This window comes from Lacerta agilis, chromosome 9 (genome assembly GCF_009819535.1).
Source record: "Lacerta agilis isolate rLacAgi1 chromosome 9, rLacAgi1.pri, whole genome shotgun sequence".
Lineage (NCBI taxonomy): Eukaryota > Metazoa > Chordata > Lepidosauria > Squamata > Lacertidae > Lacerta > Lacerta agilis.
This window is the reverse complement of record NC_046320.1, coordinates 56161696-56182862: the sequence shown is the minus strand read 5'-3', so window position 1 is coordinate 56182862 and position 21167 is coordinate 56161696. Positions and strand designations below refer to the sequence as shown.

The window sequence follows — 21167 nt, the reverse complement described above, 5'->3', positions numbered from 1 at the left end:
ACTAACTCTTTACAACTTCCTATATGAAATGAGCTGATCTACACTTCTCAGACCAAAGCGCAGCTCAGAACATAGCTCACTGTCTACTGCATTTTGCACTTTTCCAAATGTCCAAAAACCCACATATTTTCAAAGAAAAAAATGCACATTTAAATATGCTAGGCTATTGGGTTTACTTTTCTTCTAAGTGGAACAGGAAGTAATGGTTAGAGTCTTGGACTGGGACCTGGTAGACCAGGGAGCAGATCCCCACTGAGCTATGGAGCTCAGTGGGTGACCATGGGAAAAATCACAGTCTGTCAGCCTATCCCACCTCACAGGATTGTTGCAATGATAAAATGGTGGGGACCATCTATGCTACCTTGAGCTGCTTGGTGGAAAAGTAACCATAAAATGTAGTCATTTAATGTAACCATAAAATAACAGAATTAAAGAGTTATAAGGGACCCCCAACCCCATGCAATGCAGGAATCACAACTAAACCATCACTGGCAGATGGCCATCCAAGCTCTGCTTAAAAACCTCCATTGAAGGAGGGTCCACCACCATTCATAAAATAAGACCAACTAGTAACACATGACTGTGTTGAATACATTATATGGCTTGACTCCTGAAGTCAGGGGCATAGCTAGTTGTCTGACTTCCAACAGCTACTTCTTACCCTGTTAAATATGCTATTATAATTAAAGTCTTTCAAGCAAATGAGTATAGCCTTAAACAAAGAATGCATTCATCTCCAAAATTAAAATAATCATGTAATCCTTCAACCAACCCAGTTATCTTTCATCACTTCATCTCGCCAGTTACAGCTAGTGGCAGCAGTAAAACGCCACATTAAGGTATTCATACTCATTTGTGTTTGGTCCTTTGTTCCTTTAATAGCATTGGAAGGAGTCTATACAGAAGCTCTATTAGGCTAATCTCCAATCTGGGTGTTTGATCTCTCCCTCCTGGCTTCAAAAACAAGCAAGAAAAGAAAAAAAGAAAAGTGGGAAGGCAAGGTAAGGTGGGTGGGCAGAAGCCATTAAATGGAGTTATTCAGAATAGCTACTGCACAGAGGACTCTGGGACCCACCAAGAGTTAATTGGTGTCTGCCCCGACTGCAGTACAAATAGGTTTAACAGACAATTAGCTTGCAGACATCAATCTCTTCTGCTTGACAAAGTGAATTAATATGTTGCATGGTCTGGAAAAACGGCAGGCCAGCTCTGGGGATGATCATTCTAGGGTTCAGTCCGTGATGCATTTTTACGAGACATGATGGGAAGGCTCAGGCTTTCGTAGAAAGAATGTTTTCCAGCCTGGAAGCCGCCTTCAACTCATCCCGGATTCTGCATTTAGGGCAGACTTTGTTTACTAAATGGTGACAGAAATGCAATCTATACACGCTCAGAGGTGCTGCCCTCCTTTTTACCACTTCATGTGTTCCTGGGTGAACCCTGCCTCAGACTAATTATTATTCCCTTCCCTTTCATGCATCGCGGGGGTGTGTGGGGGGGGTGTTAGTGGACAGGTAGTATCTCTGGTGGGGGACACATCACGTTGTGCTCCTTTTGGGGTTGTTTGTCTACCTTTGTGGAATGCTCTTTCCAGGGAGGTTCACCTGGCACTTTCAATACATATTTTTAGGCACCAGGCAAAAATATTCTTCTTCAACCAGGCCTTTGGCTAAGTAATATTATACAGCCATTCAAATATGTCTGTGGGAAGGGGGGGGTATTGTTTTGTTGTTTTTGTATTAGTCTTTTACTTGTGCTTTTATCTTGTATTTTATTCTGTGAGCCACCCTGTGAACCTTTGTGATAAAGAGCAGTATATAAATAAATAAACTAGGTTAGTCATTTGCTGCACATGTCCTCAATACTTCTTATGGGGAATTTGCAACCGCCCCCATCCTAAGGAGTGGAATAGCTATGAAAATTTGACAAACTATGTCAATGAATAAATTACCTTTTTAAAAAGTGTGTTTGGGAAGGGGCAAATCAAAGACGGGTCTCATTGCTTGAAAAATTGTGACCTTTCATATTATACGGGAATTTGATTAGGTCTAGAGCAGGCATGGGGAATTCCTGGCCTTCTACATGTTAGACTTCAACTCCTGGCCATCATTGTCAATGGTCAGGGATTATGGGAGTTGTAGTCCAGCAACAACTGGAGGGCCACAGGTTCTTCTCATCCTCTCCGTCGAGAGAAAACAAACAGTAAGAAATACTGCTACCCATTTCGTATGTTGTTAAATCAAAACGCTTCCTACACTGTCAGCTGGTGTGCTTAGAAGCTTATAGCATTTGTAAAAAATGTTTGGTATTTTCTATCTTTGGAGTGTCAACTTTCTTTTCCAATCTTTTTAAAATATATATATATATATATATATATAAAACAATTTATGGCAGTATCCCCCCCCCTTTTTTCTGGAAAAAGACGATAATATTTATTGGCAGGCTATGCACAACAAGTGAAAGCTTCCTTTCTACTCATCATGCTGTTTCTTCCTCTATCTCTGGCATGCAATCAGACTTCCTGCTCCTTGGAAAGAACTAGCTATTAAGATATTGGGAGGTACAGATCTGTGTTATGCGTGTAATACCGCACGCAGTCATGAGTAATCTCAGCTCCTTGTAAAGGTAATGAAGTCCCTAAGTACCACCATGCATCTGCAATATGACATGCCCTGTTGCAGATTCTGTTGTCTGCAACAGCTGGTTGGTGGGATGTTCGGAGGCAAAGGAATATAAACTGATTAGTACACCATGGCCACTGCAAAGCTGGCTTATTAGAAGTCAACTCATCTTTCCACTGAATTATTATTCCCTCCTCCTTCTCCTGCCCCAGGAAATAAGAAAGCAAAGAAAGAAAATATGGGAGTAAAACAGAATTAATCATATATTATTTTATTCTGTTGCTTGACCACGTTTTTGTTGGAACTGTGATGTGCTCCAAGCTGTGGTTTCAGAGGAAGCATGTAGCATGTAAAGCCTCACAAGAAATCAACCATCAAAGCAAACGCCAAGCAGCTTCATACTAAACAATCATTACTTGTCTTTTAGCAAGTCGGCAAGACTTTTAATTTGGCAGATGGGAAAAATAAGGGCCACATTCTGAATAGGTGAATAATAGGTGAATTAAACATAATAAACTCTCAGAGAGAGATGGCAGCTGCTTGGTGATCCAGTAGAACACAACAATAATAGAAGTGGCCTGTGCAGCTTGTATTATGAGCTTAAATACGAACTTGTTATGTACTTAGAAGAGGAGGAGAATGCTTATTTTAAACTATCAGCAACTAGAAGGAACAGTACATTTCCATAATCAGCACAACTACCAGACTTAGGGGGTTATTCTTCACAGATGGTGTCCCCATGCTGAAAGCTGACTCTTTTTTCCTCTTCTCGGTCGGGTCACTTCCACAAGGAAGATAAAAGAATACCCACCCATGAGTTTTTAATTGCTATTAAGTAAAACAGACATGGAACATTAAAAGATGGATTATGGTCTTCCTTTGTTCTAGCTTCCTATCAGATCACAGCATGTGAATTCTTATAGTCATGCAGCTTGAATGACTTGCCATATGCACGAGCGTAGTAGTAAAACAAAATACAGCATTTAAAAAAAAAGTTTTAATAATGTATGTGAAAGCCAGTTGTCTCAATAGTAGCATGTTGAAAAGGATAGGGATGGCTGGGTGGGAGATAGCAGTGATGTATTCATAAATTCTTCCCAGTGTTTGTCTTAGAGATAACAGAATTTTGCTGTGTTCTTGTTTCTTGAAAAGGAAGCAGAAGAATGAAACTAAACTGCCTGTAGCTCTGCCTAGTGGGGCATTCTAATTGACTCTGAAGTCATTAATCAGTTCCCAATCAATCTATTCTACCAGCAGCAGGCAGTTAGATCTCCATTACCTCCCATTTATCATGCCATCGCCTAATTCACTGCACCATTAGCCACAGATTAGGCCTCAGTTAGGATAACTGTGTCAGTTCCCTCTCCCTTTACTTCCCTCCCTTAAGAAAAGCTGTTGCCACTCACCTCAGCAACTGGGATTCCTTCAGGTGGCCGACACTGGAGAAGGACTTCCTGTTCCAAAGATACTTCCTTCCCAAGTGGCTCTTGCTCAAAAGTCTTCCTCAGATCTAGGGTGAAAAAAGAAGACCAAATGTATTTCACTGTAGTGTTTATTCTAGCTTTGAAAAGTGCATCGTAATGATGGCTGCGGTGTGTACGTGGAAAGAGGTCTCCTATTTTGTCACCACTGCACCCTCTTGTGAGATTTGGTTATTGAGAGCTGGACTACACAATGCCAATGATGGAAGACATGTTTTGCCCTCACTGCTGTGTGCAAGTGTTTTATTTTCCTCCGCAGGAATAAATGGCAGTTACCATGTATGTGGGAGAAAGTAAATGGTAAGGCCATGGGGGACTGAGGAACCATCTCAGGTTGGCAGTTAAATCTGCTTTCCGACATCACCTGTTATTTTAAAATCAAGACATTGTTTAGAACTGAATATTTTCATTGTCTGATCATAGGTGCAGTTTTTTGGCCACTGCAGAGTGTGGCAGACTCTCGGTTTTTATATAGATGCAGATAACATGAAGTGTGTGGTAATCTTGCCCATGACAGATACTATTCATTATTTTCCAGGGCAACTGAAGGTTTGAAGGCTTGTTCTCTAATTTGTTTTGGGAATCAAATTGGAAATGATTTCTTAGCCGATTATGAAGTCACTGATAGTACTTCCTTGATCATCTGCTGACATGGCCCAATGCCATCTTGCTTTGTTGGCATTAATCCATAATGCACTGAGTGCAGGTTGATGGGCACACATCACAGTTAGCAAACAGATGACCTAAGGACTCCTGGCCATTAGATTACTTCTTTCAACTGAGCCCACTGGCAACCCTCAGGAATGCTGAAGCAGTGCAAAATCTGTTAAGGTGCTATATAAAAGAAATGGTTTCTAGGGGAAATAAAATTGCATAATATAGAAACATATAAATCACAAAGTATCAAATTCAGTGCATTGTATTAGTGTGTGAGGGAAAAGATTCCAGAAAGTCCTTCGGACATTCACCGCCTCCTCCTTACTCTATAATTACAACTATCTTCAAGTACCCTAATACAATTATCACCTTGCAACAGATAGCAGTAATATTACTAGTTAGTTGTAATAATACAGTACTTTACTTCCTACTTGGTCCATTTACCTAAGGTTGACCATCATTTATACGTATATGTTAGATTAATTTCCATATTTGACAACAAACAATCTGATTTACTCTAGTTATGCTAATTTATGGAACTTTTAAAACACAAGTGGGAAGTAGAATAACAACAACAACAACAACAACAACAACAATTTATACCCTGCCCATCTGGCTGGGCTTCCCCAGCTACTCTGGGCGACTTCCAACAAAATATTAAAATACAGTAATCCATCAAACATTAAAAGCTTCCCTAAACAGAGCTGCCTTCAAATGTCTTCTAAAAGTCTGGTAGTTGTTGTTCTCTTCGACATCTGGTGGGAGGGCGTTCCACAGGGCGGGTGGCACTACCGAGAAGGCCCTCTGCCTGGTTCCCTGTACCTTGGCTTCTCACAGTGAGGGAACCGCCAGAAGGCCTTCGGCGCTGGACCTCAGTGTCAGAATCACTGAGCTCTGTAGTCACTTTTCTGCTGGGTTCAATGGGACATGGCTTGTACTAAACAACAACAACAACAGTGCAGGGGTGATCTGTTGTCTTGGGGATGGCACAACCATTAGGCAGAGTGAGGCAGCTGCCTGAGATGGCAGGTGCTGTGGACAGTCCCCTCATCTATTCTCGCCCTCCAAAGCCATTGTCCCAGAGGCATTGGCGCTTTGTTATTGCTGGCCTGGACTCATCAAGACTCATAAAGACATATTGTCCCAACACGTCACAAGACAGCACTGTTGGAAAAGATGGTTCTCTGAGTGAGCAGACCTAAAGGCAGGCAACCTAGGTCAAGCACTCCAGCAGGTAATAGGCATGTACGCGTTTTCATCTGCTCATGTGAAACATGCTGCCACCACTGTCCTTGTGCAACATTTGTTTGACATGCCTTCTGCTCTCTAAGATGGTGTGCTGCCCCGAGATTCAGCAGAGGACATGGCCCCATCACCAGAGTTTTATTATTTATCCATTTGAAAGGTTTATTACCTGTCCTTCACCATAAGGTAGCAATAAAATAATTCAAACCAAACCATAGAAGAACAGAGGTGGTCCCACAAAAAACTACAAACAACACCATGATAGTAGATGAGCCAGCAGTATGCCCCATCTAGTCCAGCATCCTGTTCTCACAGTGGCCAACCAGATGCCTTTGGTAAGTTCACAAGCAGGAGCTGCATGTGCAACAGCCCTCTGCCCACCAGTGATTCTCAGCAAGTGGCCTTTAGAGGCATAGTTAGTCAAAATCATAACTGACAAAGACAAGGTAAGTTTGCTCTGGGTATAAGCTTTTGTGTGCATGCACACTTCTTACCCAGAACAAACTTAGTTGGTCTCTAAGGTGCTACTAGACAATTTTTTTTATTTAATTTATTTATTTCGACTGCGTCAGACCAACATGGCTACCTACCTGAATCTGACAATGACCAGGGTGCGTTTTCAGCAAATGACGGAAACCATAATAAGGGTGGCTGACACACCTCTATGGAAGAGAGTTCCACATTTTGGGAACTGCTACAGGGAATGCCTTTGCCCATCCCCCGTGTTTCTGCCAAGAGGGCACCCATTTTAGCATCTGAAAGGGCCTGGGTTCATATCCAGGTGGTGCCTTCATGTTTCCAAATTGATCACTGAATACTCAGGATAGCTCAGTAGAGCATGCCATGTTGGGCAAAATTTTCCTGCATAACAGAGTGTTGGACTAGATGACCCTTCCAACTCTACGATTATATGATTTGATGAAGTAGGTGCCCACTTGACAACCATTCTCCCCAGACCTACTCTCTGTTGGGTAAGCACCAGCAACCTGCTGTGTTGGGAAGCCACGAGAGCAACCAAGTCCCATCTGCGCCACCTCACAGGCCACTATTGCTACCAGCCCTGTACTACCTCCATATAATCTGCATTTTTATAGATGCAACTATTATTATACCTGACCGTCATATTAAACATGAGGTGGCAAGAAGGAAAAACGCAGTATTGGCTGCAGTAGCACACAGCTACAGCAACAGATCATGAACAGATAATAAACTGCAACCATTCCAGGTTACTGCAGTGAGAGAAGCGGTGGTGTGCTAGGAACAGATAATAATCCAAGCGTGTTCCCTGGAGTTTGGTTTTACTTTTCCCCATGTACCCAACGAAGCATTAATTTAGGCCTGATGTTAATGCACCAACCTTTTAAATCATGATCCTCTGTGCTCATAACACATTTTGTTTATGAAAGCACAATTCTGCAGGCAGCTTCATTAACTTGTAACACTGATAATTTGTTTTTGCTGCTTCCCAGCAAGCTAAATCCTGTTCATTATAATGGAAAAAGGCAGCACAGATGAAGCCCCTTTCCTACCAGCCCTTCAGGAGAATTTAATGATTCCAAACTCTCCACTCCCATTTCCTCTTTATGTCCATCATAGTGACCTGATATGCACTAACACTTGAAAAAGCACCATTATGCTTCACTGGGTCAATGATCTACAAACTAAAAGTACTCTTAACTACAGACCCTGACATAATAGACTCTAATGCCCTTAAAACAGCCATTAGAGACTATCAAAGTAAGGAACACTCCCCCCCCCTTTTTAAAAAGGATATAATTGTGTGTTTACAAGGCAGCAGAGCTCTTACATTCTGTTGGTTACTTCCTTTTGTGTACTCAGAGCTGTGTTTCCACTACTATATTTCTAATCTTTTAAAAAAAAAAATTAAAATGTTTTATTGGGAAAAAATTAACAAAATCACACACTAAATCTTACATACAAACATGCACACAAACAAACTTACATTATAAAGTTTACACAAACATATTACACATATCCTCAATACATAAACCCACCACCACCCTACACCCTACACCCCTGTTGTGATAGACTTCCAATCACGTAAATTGTAATATCATTTGGTCTCTGTTAATTTCCCTTGCATATTAATAACATTATATTTTTTCTTATTACTCTAAATTTCATTGTTGTAAAGACTGTAAAAGCTAAATATCATTACATATTTCATATTTACTAATCACGGAACTCGCCTTAATCTGATAAGAGTTCTGGCTTTTCAGTATAGTTTTTTAGATATTCTCTAAATGCCTTCCATTCTTTCTCCATTTTTTCCTTTGGGATCCTTCCAATATTTCCCATCAATTTAACTTCATTATAATATTCTACTAATTTCGCTAACCATTCTGTTTTAGTTGGTATCAGGACACTCTTCCAGTTCTTTGCTACCAAAAGCCTCACAGCCACCGTTATATATTATATAAGTACAATACTTTATCAACTTCTTTTAGGCTTTCTTGTATTATTCCTAATAAGAATCCTTCCAGCGTCTTCCTAAATGAACATTTGAATATATATATTTTTTCATTTCATTATATATGACATCACAGAATTGCTTAATATTGGGGCAGTCTACTATATTTCTAATCTAGACAGATGCTGGTTAGCGATGCGGTATGTTCTCCACACAGCAACTACAAGGATGCAAAGAAAAGACAAGAAAAAAGAAAATGCCAACCAGTTCCTTTGGGGAATACAAAAGATGTGGGAAAGCACAGGTAAATCATACACGTTGCTAGACCTGCCATATACCTGGGAATTGTGCCAAAAAATGGTGTCCATGGTGGATTTCTTCTAAATCAGCGAAATGTCCGGGGAAACCCGGACATATGAAAAGTAGGGTGATTTTTATTTATTCTTAAGCAGCTTTAAAAATCCACCCCCCCCAAGCCCCAAAACTTTCTTTGGGAGATGTTCCAAAAAAGCTCAACAACTTCTTTGTCCAGGTTTTCACTTTTGGGAACATGGCAACCCTAAACATAACTAGCTTATGCGCAACTACAAATGTCTCATGGGTTTCTCATTTCTTGAGTTTAAGTTTTCCATAAAGGCTGCAACACTGACATGTTTTTTTCTAAGTGCTCAAAGCACACCATTATTCCCACACTTAGCCCATTTGTGTACTTACAAGGCATTTGGCTGCGTTTTCTCCGGATGAAATGAGTGACAAGCACTATCCCTTCAGATCTTATTTATTTATTTTATACATTCCTCAGAAGCCTGTTGACTCTCTTGCTGTATGTTGCTTGCTACATTCATATTACAGTTGAACAAGAGAAAGTAAAGTCCCTTGTTGGCGCTGGATGCACAGCAAGCATCTGTAAGCTAAAAGCGGCTGCGCTTCTAAGAGTGTAGAGCTGCAGGTGGCAAAACTCACAGAAACAGTGAGTTTCTGTGAATGCCATTCTCTGTGACTGAAATCCCTCTAACAGCAGCAAGATTTTACTCTCTTTTCAAAGCTAGTCAAATAAAGAAAGTTACAAAAATTAAAGTTTCATTTAAAATACCTAAAGAGAGAGAGAGAGTCAAGTCAGGAACTTAATATCCAGCTCAATCATGTATCACCAATCTATATTCTTCTTGGAGATGTAAATTACTCTCATGGAAACAACTTACCTGATATGACAAACATTCGGAATTTACAGAAATACTGCATTTGAATCAACAGATAAGTCAAAATGTAGAAGAAGGCTACATTTATAGCGTTACAATGATTTTGAAGCTCTAGAGAAATATTTAAAGTTAAGAGTACAGTTTAACCCAGACTGGCTGGGATCCTCCCTGTTTTTGGGAGGGCTTAATTTTAGCCCAATTAATGGAGATCAATCACATTGTAAAATACCAGGGACCAACTCTGAGGGTTTAGAAAGGAAAGCATGTAGTGCAATATTACTCAACCTCGTGTCCTCTGGATGTCATTGGACTACAACTCCCATGAGCCCCAGTTGCAGTCTGACAACATCAAGAGGACAGCAAATTATTATATATGTTGCTGAGTACTGGCCTTTCCTCCTCCTCTTAAGGTTCCTTGTGTCCTTGTAATTTTCTGAAATCTGAAACGCTGTGTGGATTCAATATTTAACTTTCTGAAAGTATTCCACCTCTATATGATTTTTACTCACACTTTACTTCCCCACACCATTTCCTCTTTAAATTCATAGCCCACAAGGAATTCCCCTTTGTGCAAAATTGCCACTTAATCTCCTCCTGTATTATTTTATTTTATTTTTTTGGCTGGACTTCACTGTGATGGAAGGGGGTTGTGGGTAAAACTTAAAGGATATCTTTTATCATTTTGTACGAAATGTGATAAGAGGTAGGTGAGATGCCTTCAAGGCAGTGCTAATGCAAGGGTGACTAATGAATAGGCATGAAAAACGGACACTTGTCAGCTAAGAATTAAATGTAAACCAGGAACATACCGAAGAATGGTGCATTACTGTCAGAGAAAGATGGATTTTTGCCCTTGGTAGACCTTAAAGACTCCTTATTCCTCTCACATGCCCTTTTCAGTAATTCTACCTAGGACTTTCCCTCTAAAACAAACATAGCAGGAGTCTACAGAAAACAAGAAGGGCTTTTATATGCATTTTTCTTTGACTGAAACTTTGATTTAAAGCAAACTGATGGTGTTTAAGCTCCATTTTCTACACTTGATTTCACGAAAATAACTTTAAAGACCCAAGAAGCTTATAGTCTGAATTTATTCACATTCTTTTAAGCACATGCATAATGTAAGTCAAGATTCCAGTAGGGTTGTGTTTTTGGCATGGCGGCGGGGTGGGGGGAAGCGGATGGTGAATTTATTTATAATGGATTACCTATAACCCTATCTTCTGGGCAGATTTTTTGTGTGACATACAAGCAGCCACCACTACTAGCTGCTATTCTTATCAGAAAACCAAAATAGTGCATGGTCCTATTGAAGTCAAAGTCACTATTGTTAGGAAGGAGAAGTGATGGGAAAGAATATTACTTAATTTGCACAAATAGTGAGAATCATCCACCGCCACCCCTTGCTATTATTCAAGTGTCAATTAAAAACCCATATATTTCTGGCCTTTACTGTATTTTAGTTCTGTCTGTTAATATTCTGCCTGATGTTGAATTTTATTTTTTTAATTATGTGTTTTTATTCTTCTTGTTATAAGCCATTAATAATAAACATGTTAATTAGGAATAAAGTTGCTCTGTCTAGAAGCATGTTCCAGAAGCCTTCAAAAACTTGATACCAAAGATAAAAATATATATTTATAAGGATTACATTCTCAACAGATAGTTTTCTGGTTTAGCTATAGGTCTGATTCTGATGTGAATTGCCAAATGAGTATTGCCAATTGAGTTTTTTAAAGAGTGTCTTTGCAGTGATAAAGACACATAATACAGATGGCCAAGACGGCTTAGGGAGCTGGGTATGTTTATCCTGGAGAAGAGAAGGTTAAGGGGTGATATGATAGCCATGTTCAAATATATAAAAGGATGTCATGTAGAGGAGGGAGAAAGGTTGTTTTCTGCTGCTCCAGAGAAGCGGACATGGGGCAATGGATTCAAACTACAAGAAAGAAGATTCCACCTGTGGTGGAGTCTCCTTCTTTGGAGGTCTTTAATGCTTTGATGGTGTTTCCTGCTTGGCAGGGGGTTGTACTGGATGGCCCTTGTGGTTTCTTCCAACTCTATGATTCTATGATTCTAAATTATGCTCAGAACATCTCATCTGGATTGTGCTTGATGAACACACTCCAGATTCTCATATATCCCCTGGTGTTGTGTGTGGAGAACTCAAACAATCACCTATGGGTCCTGTTGACAGAAATAATTCAGATTATCAGAGCAGAATGGCAACTGGCGGAAAACCATTTCCTGGATGCTAAGAAACATCAGGTTTCATATGCAGAGACACTATGTTAACTTAAAATGCATGGTTAACTTAAAATGCAGTTCAATACATAGCTGTTCTGAACAATTAGTCATCTGCAGTTACGTCTATCACTGGGTATAGGCCTATCCCTTCATCTTTTAAAGCCCTGAACAGCACACAAAGGTGATCCCTGCTAAATGATGGATAGCACATAAGCTTTTTCAGCTGCCTGCCCAGTTGTTGGACCAGAAATTCTCAGATAACCCTTTTCTCTCTCAATTCCTTCCCTTCCTTCCTTCCTTCCTCTTCCTCTTCGAGAGCCAGTGTGGTGTAGTGGTTAAGAGCGGTAGACTCGTAATCTGGGGAACCGGGTTCGTGTCTCCACTCCTCCACATGCAGCTGCTGGGTGACCTTGGGCTAGTCACACTTCTTTGAAGTCTCTCAGCCCCACTCACCTCACAGAGTGTTTGTTGTGGGGGAGGAAGGGAAAGGAGAATGTTAGCCGCTTTGAGACTCCTTCGGGTAGTGAAAAGCGGGATATCAAATCCAAACTCTTCTCTTCTTCTTCTTCATCTTTTAGTAAAAGGTCATGTATTTATAAATATCACAGTCACTTACGGACTCATTGTTAAAACCGTGTTTATGGAAGACAATCTTACTCGGCTATGAGCGATCGCCAAAGAAGAAGAAGAATATTATTAGAGATCCATTGGTGAAGTTTGGAAAGTCAAGTTGTTGGCTGTTCTCCTTTGCTTATTTTAAACAGAAGACACAACTTTTCACTTGTTCCACGAACATCTCACTATGAAAGAAAAACATATATTTTTTTTGCTTCCATTCTTATTGTTTAAGTAAATTAGTCAGTTGTTTACCAATGTTCATTAAAGAGTAATCAGAGCAAGTTCGAATTCATCTGAGCTGAGAAAGGCTACTCAAAATGGAGTCAAGCAGGAGACAATCAACCATCAACTACAAACCTGGTATCCCAGTCTGAAATCTTCGAGGTAGGGATTATTGTTGTGTCTGTAGCTTATGTGATCAGGAATCTTTTCCAGATTTCTAAAAACCCCTTAATAACATTTTCTTTAGAAGAATTTTCTGCTCTCATTGCTTCAGTTGATTGAACTGATAACTTTGGTCTGATTTCTTTAGCTGTAGGCATATTGACTGAGACAATACCATACACAGATGTTTGATAGTTATTAAACACAAATGTCTATTTGCATTATTGATCAAAAGAGTTCACATACACCAAATTTAGAATGAAGAAAAAAATCCTAAAGAATCTAACACTGTGATAACTAAGGTTGCATCCAGACTAGTTGTTTTTTTTTTTTGGGGGGGGGAGTATATACGGGAGTATATTCCGTAACATGTTAGTTGTTCTGTCATGCTTCCCCACTCAGAACCCAATTTATCCACTGTCCTCTTGGGCTTGCCTTGTACTGCATAAGTTAAGGATCATTAGTCCGACAGCTCAAAGGACCATTACCCCATCCTGAACTTCTTTGGAAGAAATGGTGGAATGTATTTTGACTTGACCTATTAGCATGCTCTATGCTTAGTTAAATGTTTATATATATTAAAATGAACTGTTATTTGTTTACTAATTATAAATGTTGTGTTGCAGTGATATTGCATGTATTATTATGTATATGCATTGCTATTGTATTACAGTACTGTATTTAAATTTATTTATTTTTTCTGAAAACTGCTGTGAGCACAGATTTACTAGCGGAAAATGCAATATGCAAATAAACTGACAATGACAATGGACTTTGCAGTCCTAATGATGTCCCAGAAGTAGACTGGATTGCTCTTTTGATATGAATTAATTCAGAATTACTGCATTTTGTTATTTGTTTTGTGAAAGCGGTTCTGACACATCCCTTCCTTCTTTTCCTTTTTAAAGCTACGGTCACAGTAGAATATCTGTTTCAAGCCTCAGTATTTGAAGATGTTGGTAGCACCCTTTCAACACAACCTGACCAGGTTCTGCTTAGAATAGTAAGGGAGTAAACTAGGTCATCATTAGCTGATATTCAGCTTCCTGAAATAAGCTTCCTCTTTCACTATCACGCAGTTAGCTGATGTGGAAATTAAATCGCTAGGTTTCTGAGGACAAACAGATCCAGCGAGAGATTTGTGGGAGACTTTAATTTGAAGTTGTATAACTCTCCAGTAGAATTCTCCCCCTTCCCAAATAATCTTAGAGTTAGTTTATATTTTTACACAGCTGGGTCCATTATTATTATCCATGAAACAGTGAACCCAACCCAACCCAACCCAACCCAGCACAAAATGTTTACCACGGGAGACAGCAAGTTGCCAAGAAGAGAGTTCTTCTTTTAATTTAAAAAAGAAAAAATAATGTCACAGTTGGAGGCAAATCAATATCTATATATTCCCCTCCCCCTAAAAATAGACTATTGAAGTTAGCTTATGATGAACATTATCATAAAGTCTGATTCTCTGTATGAGTTACTCATTGGCTCCTTCCCTAAATGTATACTCATCACATGTTCAGAAAACAATTTTGGGAGGAATATACTGGTGCCATGTGGGGGGCGACCCACAAATGGTGATTCTGTTTATAGCAGCTGGCACCACCCTGAATTTCATGCTATGAAACGACTACCTAAACATCACTATTTATTACTAAAACGCACTAATTGTGTCATGGTAGCACAGTTTGGCTTGTCAGGAAATCGCCAGTAATAGCCATTAAAGGAAAATAGAGGCAAACTGAGCGTTTTATGTTTATCTTTCTTCCTGCCAAATATAACAGTCTTCATAATAGTACTTATTAAAAATGAAAAAAATCCCTAGGCAAGTGAAATGAAGAATAAAAGTATTATGTTTTTTCCTCCACTACTTTCTGCATCTACACTGTACTGACTGCAGTCTATGGTTCCATTTACATTAGTAGCTGTCCTCTGGAGCAAATAGATTGCAGATTACTGAATTCCGTGTATAAGACTAGGGTTGTTTTTTTAATCAAAAAATTAGGTTTAAAATTGGGGCTCGTCTTATACATGGGTAGTGCTGACGGGTGTTTTCTTAATTTGGAGTCCCCCAAAATAGGGGGCGTCTTATACATGGAAAAATACGGTACATGGGTCGGGGCTGGGCTGGGCTGGGCTGGGCTGGTCAAAACAAGGCATTGGACGTATGAGGATAATAATCCTGACCTCACTCATAGGAGAAACCTGCATGCACACAACCCAATTATGTGTGTAAAGCTTCTCTCCCCACTCACAGTTTCTTCAATTATTATTAATATAGTTATTTCTGTGGCATATGTTATTCAGGCCACAACCTAGGGGTGGGGTGGGGAATGCATAGTTGGGCTTTGGCTTCATCTGCAACACACACTGATGTGTATAAATGCATTGTTGGAATTCATTTCTATGCTGTCTTCAGACCAAAAGCCCATTAAGGGGACTCCCAAAGTCCTCTTATATTCTGTACGCTGCCCAGAGTGGCTGGGGAAACTCAGCCAGATGGGCGGGGTATAATCATCATCATCATCATCACCGTCATCATCCCAAAGGTCCATACACAAATACAAAATTCAAGTAAAAAAGATATGCAATTTTCAAAAAAATTGAGACAACAAAATCCCAACATTTTGAAAAGGCCAACAGCCAAATACATCTATGTTTCTGCCAAAAGGTAAAGGGCAGCCCCCACAAAAATGTCAGAGAGCAGGAGTAAACCCTTAGGGAAATGTTCCCTCTAATGAAGGGTCTCAGGCAGAGTGGTGTGTGTTCTTGCCTATACATATTTTTGAACTTTAGCAGCTTTTACCACAGCCAGCTTAGCTTTTTGTTCGAATGAAGCACCCCCTGACAGGCATTATAAAATGAAGTAGTCCTTCATGCTCTCTGCAGAAACTGGCTTGGCGGGAAGCTGGGAGAACCCCCAGAACAGCAAACGGGGGAGCAGAGAGGGAATCATTCCATATTACAAGCTGAAATGCTTGCACACATGAAATATTTGTAATAGCACAAGGCTGAAGATATTTTTATCAGAGAGAGAGAGAGTGTGTTCTACCTGTGTATTCTGAGTTTAGTAGATCAATGTGAATAAAATCAGATTGTAAATCCCCGAACCACGGATATGTTTGAAACAGTGAGGATGTTTGCCCATTATGCTGTTTGGCAAATGCATTTTGCTTGTTTTATTCTTCAGTCCAGAGCACATTTAATTTTTGGATGCCACTGCTAACAAGTAGCCACCAAATACAGCTCATTAGCAAATCTACTAATTATCAACCTGGGTTCAAATAAAACATTTTTTAAAAAAATGCTTATGGGCTGTTAAGCATCTGCAGCAAAGCAGTTTTAAAGCAAAGGCTGAAACAGCACAAAGAGCGACTGCTTACAACTGGTGTTGGCTGAAATTTAATCCATCTAAGCTAGAGTACTAGTTTCATAGTCATAGATGAAATTGAAAGATAACGAAGTATAAAAAGTGCTGCTAAACCGGGTGTAACTTGAGAAATTTTGGTTTATTGGAGCAGCAAGAGGTCTAGAGCTATAATTGAAAGAAACTTTATATGTTCCCCCCAGAACCACCTGCCACCCATTGACTTTTAGTCGCCATAATGTCCCCCAAATTCATATAAGTACCCATGCACTAGTATATATGCACAAGACAGCTGAGCATGTCAAGCTGCACCTGTATGTTTTACTGCTGATCTACCATCCAGACAGTTTTTGAGTCCAAAGTTCTTTAGGTTTCAGCCTGCTCCTTCAGACAGTTATCTCGGTCACTCCTGGATTCTTAGCAAATTTAGGATGTCCTGTGAGCATCAGTTGCAGAAACTGTGGCTTAGGCACATCATTTCTTGCCTTTTGACATCATCAAATGGTGCTTGAGAAGGATCCCACTTCATATGGGTCTGATCCTTGTGCTGAGAGCTTACATGGCCAGTATGGAAGCCAAATTATCAGTCCACAGAAGGACAGTTCATTGGCCATTACAGAGGAAGTACTGAAGCTCAAAAGAGCATGTGGTTTTTAGGCAAAATATCCCAGTTTCAGTCTGCCAGCATCTCCAGGTAGGGTGGGAAAGATTCTTGTCTGAAACTCTGGAAAGCCACTGAAAGTCATTGTTAACAACACTGAGCTAGGTGGACCAATGGTCTGAAACTATATAATGGGATCTGAACTGGTGATGATCTTGGAGTTGCAGTGGATAACTTGATGATGTTAACCCAGCATGCAGCTGCTGTAAAAAAAAAAACATAAAAAACCCTATGGCATTCACTCTCATGGCATATAGTGATGGCTGTCAACTTGGAAGGCTTTAAAAAGAGATCAGACAACTTCATAAAGAATAAAGCTGTCAATGGGTCCTAGCTATGATAGCTATGTAACTTTTAAACGGTTGGAGGTGGTGTGGCTCTGTGTACCAGGAGTGGAGCAGCAGAAGTGGGAAGTTGTGCTGTTGTGGTCAGGACCTCTATCTATGTGTCCCCGTTGTAAGTTAAGTTGGGTGTGACTTGTTAGCACAGTTCTGTATATTGAAATGTGAAAAGAACTCTCATTAAATTTTCAGTAAACATACTTCTGCCACTTCTCGTTTCAGGCCAAGGGTTTGATAACACAAAAACAAAAAATCTGTCAACAGAAGTTGAAGGATTTGGCACTGGCTAATTATCCAACATAACTGAGAACAGTAATTCACCTACACAAAGAAGCCTGAAAGCATAAATTTCAATATCAGAAACTGAAACCCACTTCTAAATTAGGAGAGCGCAATACACCCAGTGTCACCTTGGTACTATCACATTTTGCATTTCATAGTTTGTTTTTGTTTTTCTTCCTCTCTTAAAAGAGTAGCTTGAAAGATCTGTCACTTCAGTCTGAATTACAATTTTATATGCAAGATTATTGGCAAAACAAATAAATACATATTGAATTATAAACACTGGACAACATAACTCTATCATGAAAAGTTCAGGGTATTGTCCCAATTAGCTTGCAGTTGTCAACTGACCAGGAAGCATGGTGGTGTTGTGTGCTGCTGTTGTAAAAGCCAACCAGCACATGACTGGTTGAATGGAAACAATAAATCGAACGTATGGGAAGCATTCAGAGGATTTCAGCTGAGCAAGAGAGAGCTGACATCAGTATATCTCTCTGCAAACGACATGTGATTACATACACATGGCTTTAACAATTTTGCCTTGTTACATTAGATCACAATAATGCCAACTGAATGTAACATGGTAGCAATCTGTCACACATTCCCTGACAAGGCATTGAAATCCACTTCATAATTTAACATAGTTTTATTTTTATCATCTTAGAATAAACTTATGAAACATTACTAAATTGATCTTGGGCTCACTGCTAGCGCTTGGAAGGGATAAGTTTAGCATTCATCTGTCACGAAAGTCCCCAAAGGCTGCAATATTTGTTTGCTACCAGAAGTATAATCCCAGCAGAATGCCAGATATATATGTCTTGTTAAATACTTACGTTAGGGTTTCCTGAAATACACGAGGGCTCAGTTGTCATTTAATTGCTTGCCCTTCTAAACCTTGCCATAGGCTGTGCAAAGGCTTTCAGTGAATGAGTGGATAACAGAAACATTTTGCAGATCCCCTACTCTACAAAATCTTGTAGGAACACAAGAAGAACCTTGCTGGATCAGAACAAGTGATATCTAGTCAAGCATTCTGTTTCTTAACAGCTGCTGTCCAGATGGTTCTCAGCAGCCCACAAACACGACATTGTGACAAAAGCTCTCCCTTGCTGTTTCTCCTCCGGCAACTGGAATTCATATATATTCTGAATCTGGAGATTCTTTTTAGTTCTCCCAGCTGATAGCCATTGGTACACTATTCTCCATGGATTTGTTTGATCCCTTTTAAAGCCATCAAAGCCAGTGGTCACTGTCATATCTTGCTGCAGAAAGTTGAATAAACTAATTATGTATTGCATGTAGAAATCATCTGACTGGCAGCTGTTCTTCAGGGTCTCAGAAAAAAACCCCAAAGACTCCTGCCAAGCCCTGTGATCCTTTCAACTAGAGTACCCTGGGATCTTAAATGTGCAAAATGCAGTATACTGCAGAGCTTTGAACTCCATAGACAATGTAATAACACCTTCAGATCCTATCCCCTGATATATCTCTAGTGCCACTAACATAATTTTTCTGGGCAAGCATCTTGGGTGAAATATGTAGGGGTAAAGCTGGGGAGCATTACCCCATTTCTCATTTAATAGTAGAACTCCCTTTGCCAATGTGTCTAGACTAGAGGATTCATTTTGGTTGCCCTTTTCTATTTTTGATTCTTTTCTCTTTTTTGTAACTGCAAATGGAAAGTTAACATAGTGAAGGAGTTGTATCACTTGTCAGTTCACACATGCATGCACCTCACTTGATTCCCCCCCCTAGGTTTGATTGCTGTACACCTGGTGGCTGGCATCTGAATGTGTATACACATTGAAAAGTGTGCTGTATAAGGTCATACAGAGGTGAATCCTATGGAAATAAGTATGTGATGATTAATATTTACATATGGGAGTCATCACTTGATGAGGCAGCCATCATGTGATAAAACATGTGTCTGAATAGTTCAGTTGATTAGAGCAGGGTGCTGATAATGCCAAGATTTCAGGTTTGATCCCCGTATGGGACAGCTGCATATTCCCACATTGTAGGGGGTTGGGCTAGATCGGGGGTCAGCAACCTGCGGCTCCGGAGCCGCATGCGGCTCTTTGACAGCTCTGCCGTGGCTCCGGGGCGGCTGCCTAGGGCGCGGAAATGGTGTGCTTTGGGGGGGGAGGGTAGGGAAGAGATCGTGCGCTTTTGGGGGGGTAGAAGCATCGCCCAGAGATCCCCAGCTCAGCTGGTTTGAGGGGAGAGAAGAGATCGTGCGCTTTGGGGGGGGGAGTAGAAGCATCGCCCAGAGATCCCCAGCTCAGCTGGTTTTGGGGTAGAGAAGAGATCGTGCGCTTTTTGGGGGGGTAGAAGCAACGCCCAGAGATCCCCAGCTCAGCTGGTTTGAGAGAAGAGATCAAAAGATTGTCAGCCTTTCCAGGCAGCTTAAACAAGGCTTTGCCCTGAAGCCAGATAGTACTTGCAGGCTCCCTGCTGCTTTAAATGTGCACAAAATAAGATTTAACGTCGTCCTAATAATAATAAATATAATACTTCCTTTTCTATTCTTTTCATTGGCTCCTAATAATAATAATAATAATAATAATAATAATAATAATAATAAGGGTTTTTCCTCTGCAGTGTTATATTTGTTTTAAATCTCGCAATGGTTTTGCGGCTCCCAGTTTCCCCCCCCCCTTCGGAAACGGGTCCAAGTGGCTCTTTTTGTCTTAAAGGTTGCAGACCCCTGGGCTAGATGATCCTCAAGGTCCCTTCCTACTCTACAATTCTACGAACCTATGAATCTATGTACATCTGAAGCAGTTCTGTGTGCTCCTGTCAGTTGGGGCACCACTAGAAATTATTCAGAAAGACTGGACAACCACTTATTCATCTTAAATTTTCTACCAATGTTAATCAAAAGCAAGTACCATACCATAATTGGAAACAAGACTAAATATGATTCAGGAAAAGCAGGGATGGTTATCAGTATGAAATTGGTGAGGACAGGAACAAGGCCTATTTTCAGTTTTTAAAACCTCACTGTGCCTTAATTTCTCATTTACGAATTCTTCTGATAGCCTCCAGATTAAGAGTACCTCTTGGAAAAACTGTACATCCCAATAACAGGTTTTTGTTTTTTCTGGAGAATTCATTCACATTACTAGAAGTGGAATTCTTTTTCACTAAAATGTCAGGCTAAATGCCAGACAGATAGCCAGCTTCTAGTGAGCATTCACCAAAAGCTGTTTTGTTTCATTTCCCCAAAGGCAAAGAAAACCTGACTCTGAGTAATGTGGCTTACCTCCACTGTGAGTCAGGGTAAACTCATTTCATCCACGTGGTAGTGAAATGAGAGTCTCCAGAGCAAATACAGCATTTGAAAGCCAGTCCTCCCTTTGAAAATTAATGAAAATTAAATATTTGTATAATAAGATGGATATCTGTGTTTCTAAGATCTGCTCGCCTTGAATTGTGTCAGGGGAAGCAGGGCAGTACAGATGTGATGGGAGAAGAGAAGATTTAATATTAATATGAGTGTCAATAGGGCAAAGACAGGTTTTTTTTTTTACAGTCTTATTCTCTTCTGATTAAGGCAAAATAGGCCACATCCATTCTTTATTCAGACTAGTAAGCACACTGCAATGAAATGGTTGCATATATCTAATC

The 21167-nt window shown here is 40.1% G+C and overlaps 1 protein-coding gene across 3 annotated transcripts in view; it reads right to left on the bottom strand.

Annotated features, from left to right (window-relative positions):
- Window positions 1-21167, bottom strand: part of UNC5C (unc-5 netrin receptor C) — a 299416-nt gene that overhangs the window by 67663 nt on the left and 210586 nt on the right. For all 3 annotated transcript variants that reach the window (XM_033160516.1, XM_033160517.1, XM_033160518.1), the window contains exon 4: window positions 4028-4131. In XM_033160516.1, the coding sequence (XP_033016407.1) occupies window positions 4028-4131 (104 nt within the window). The remainder of the gene's footprint in view (window positions 1-4027; window positions 4132-21167) is intronic.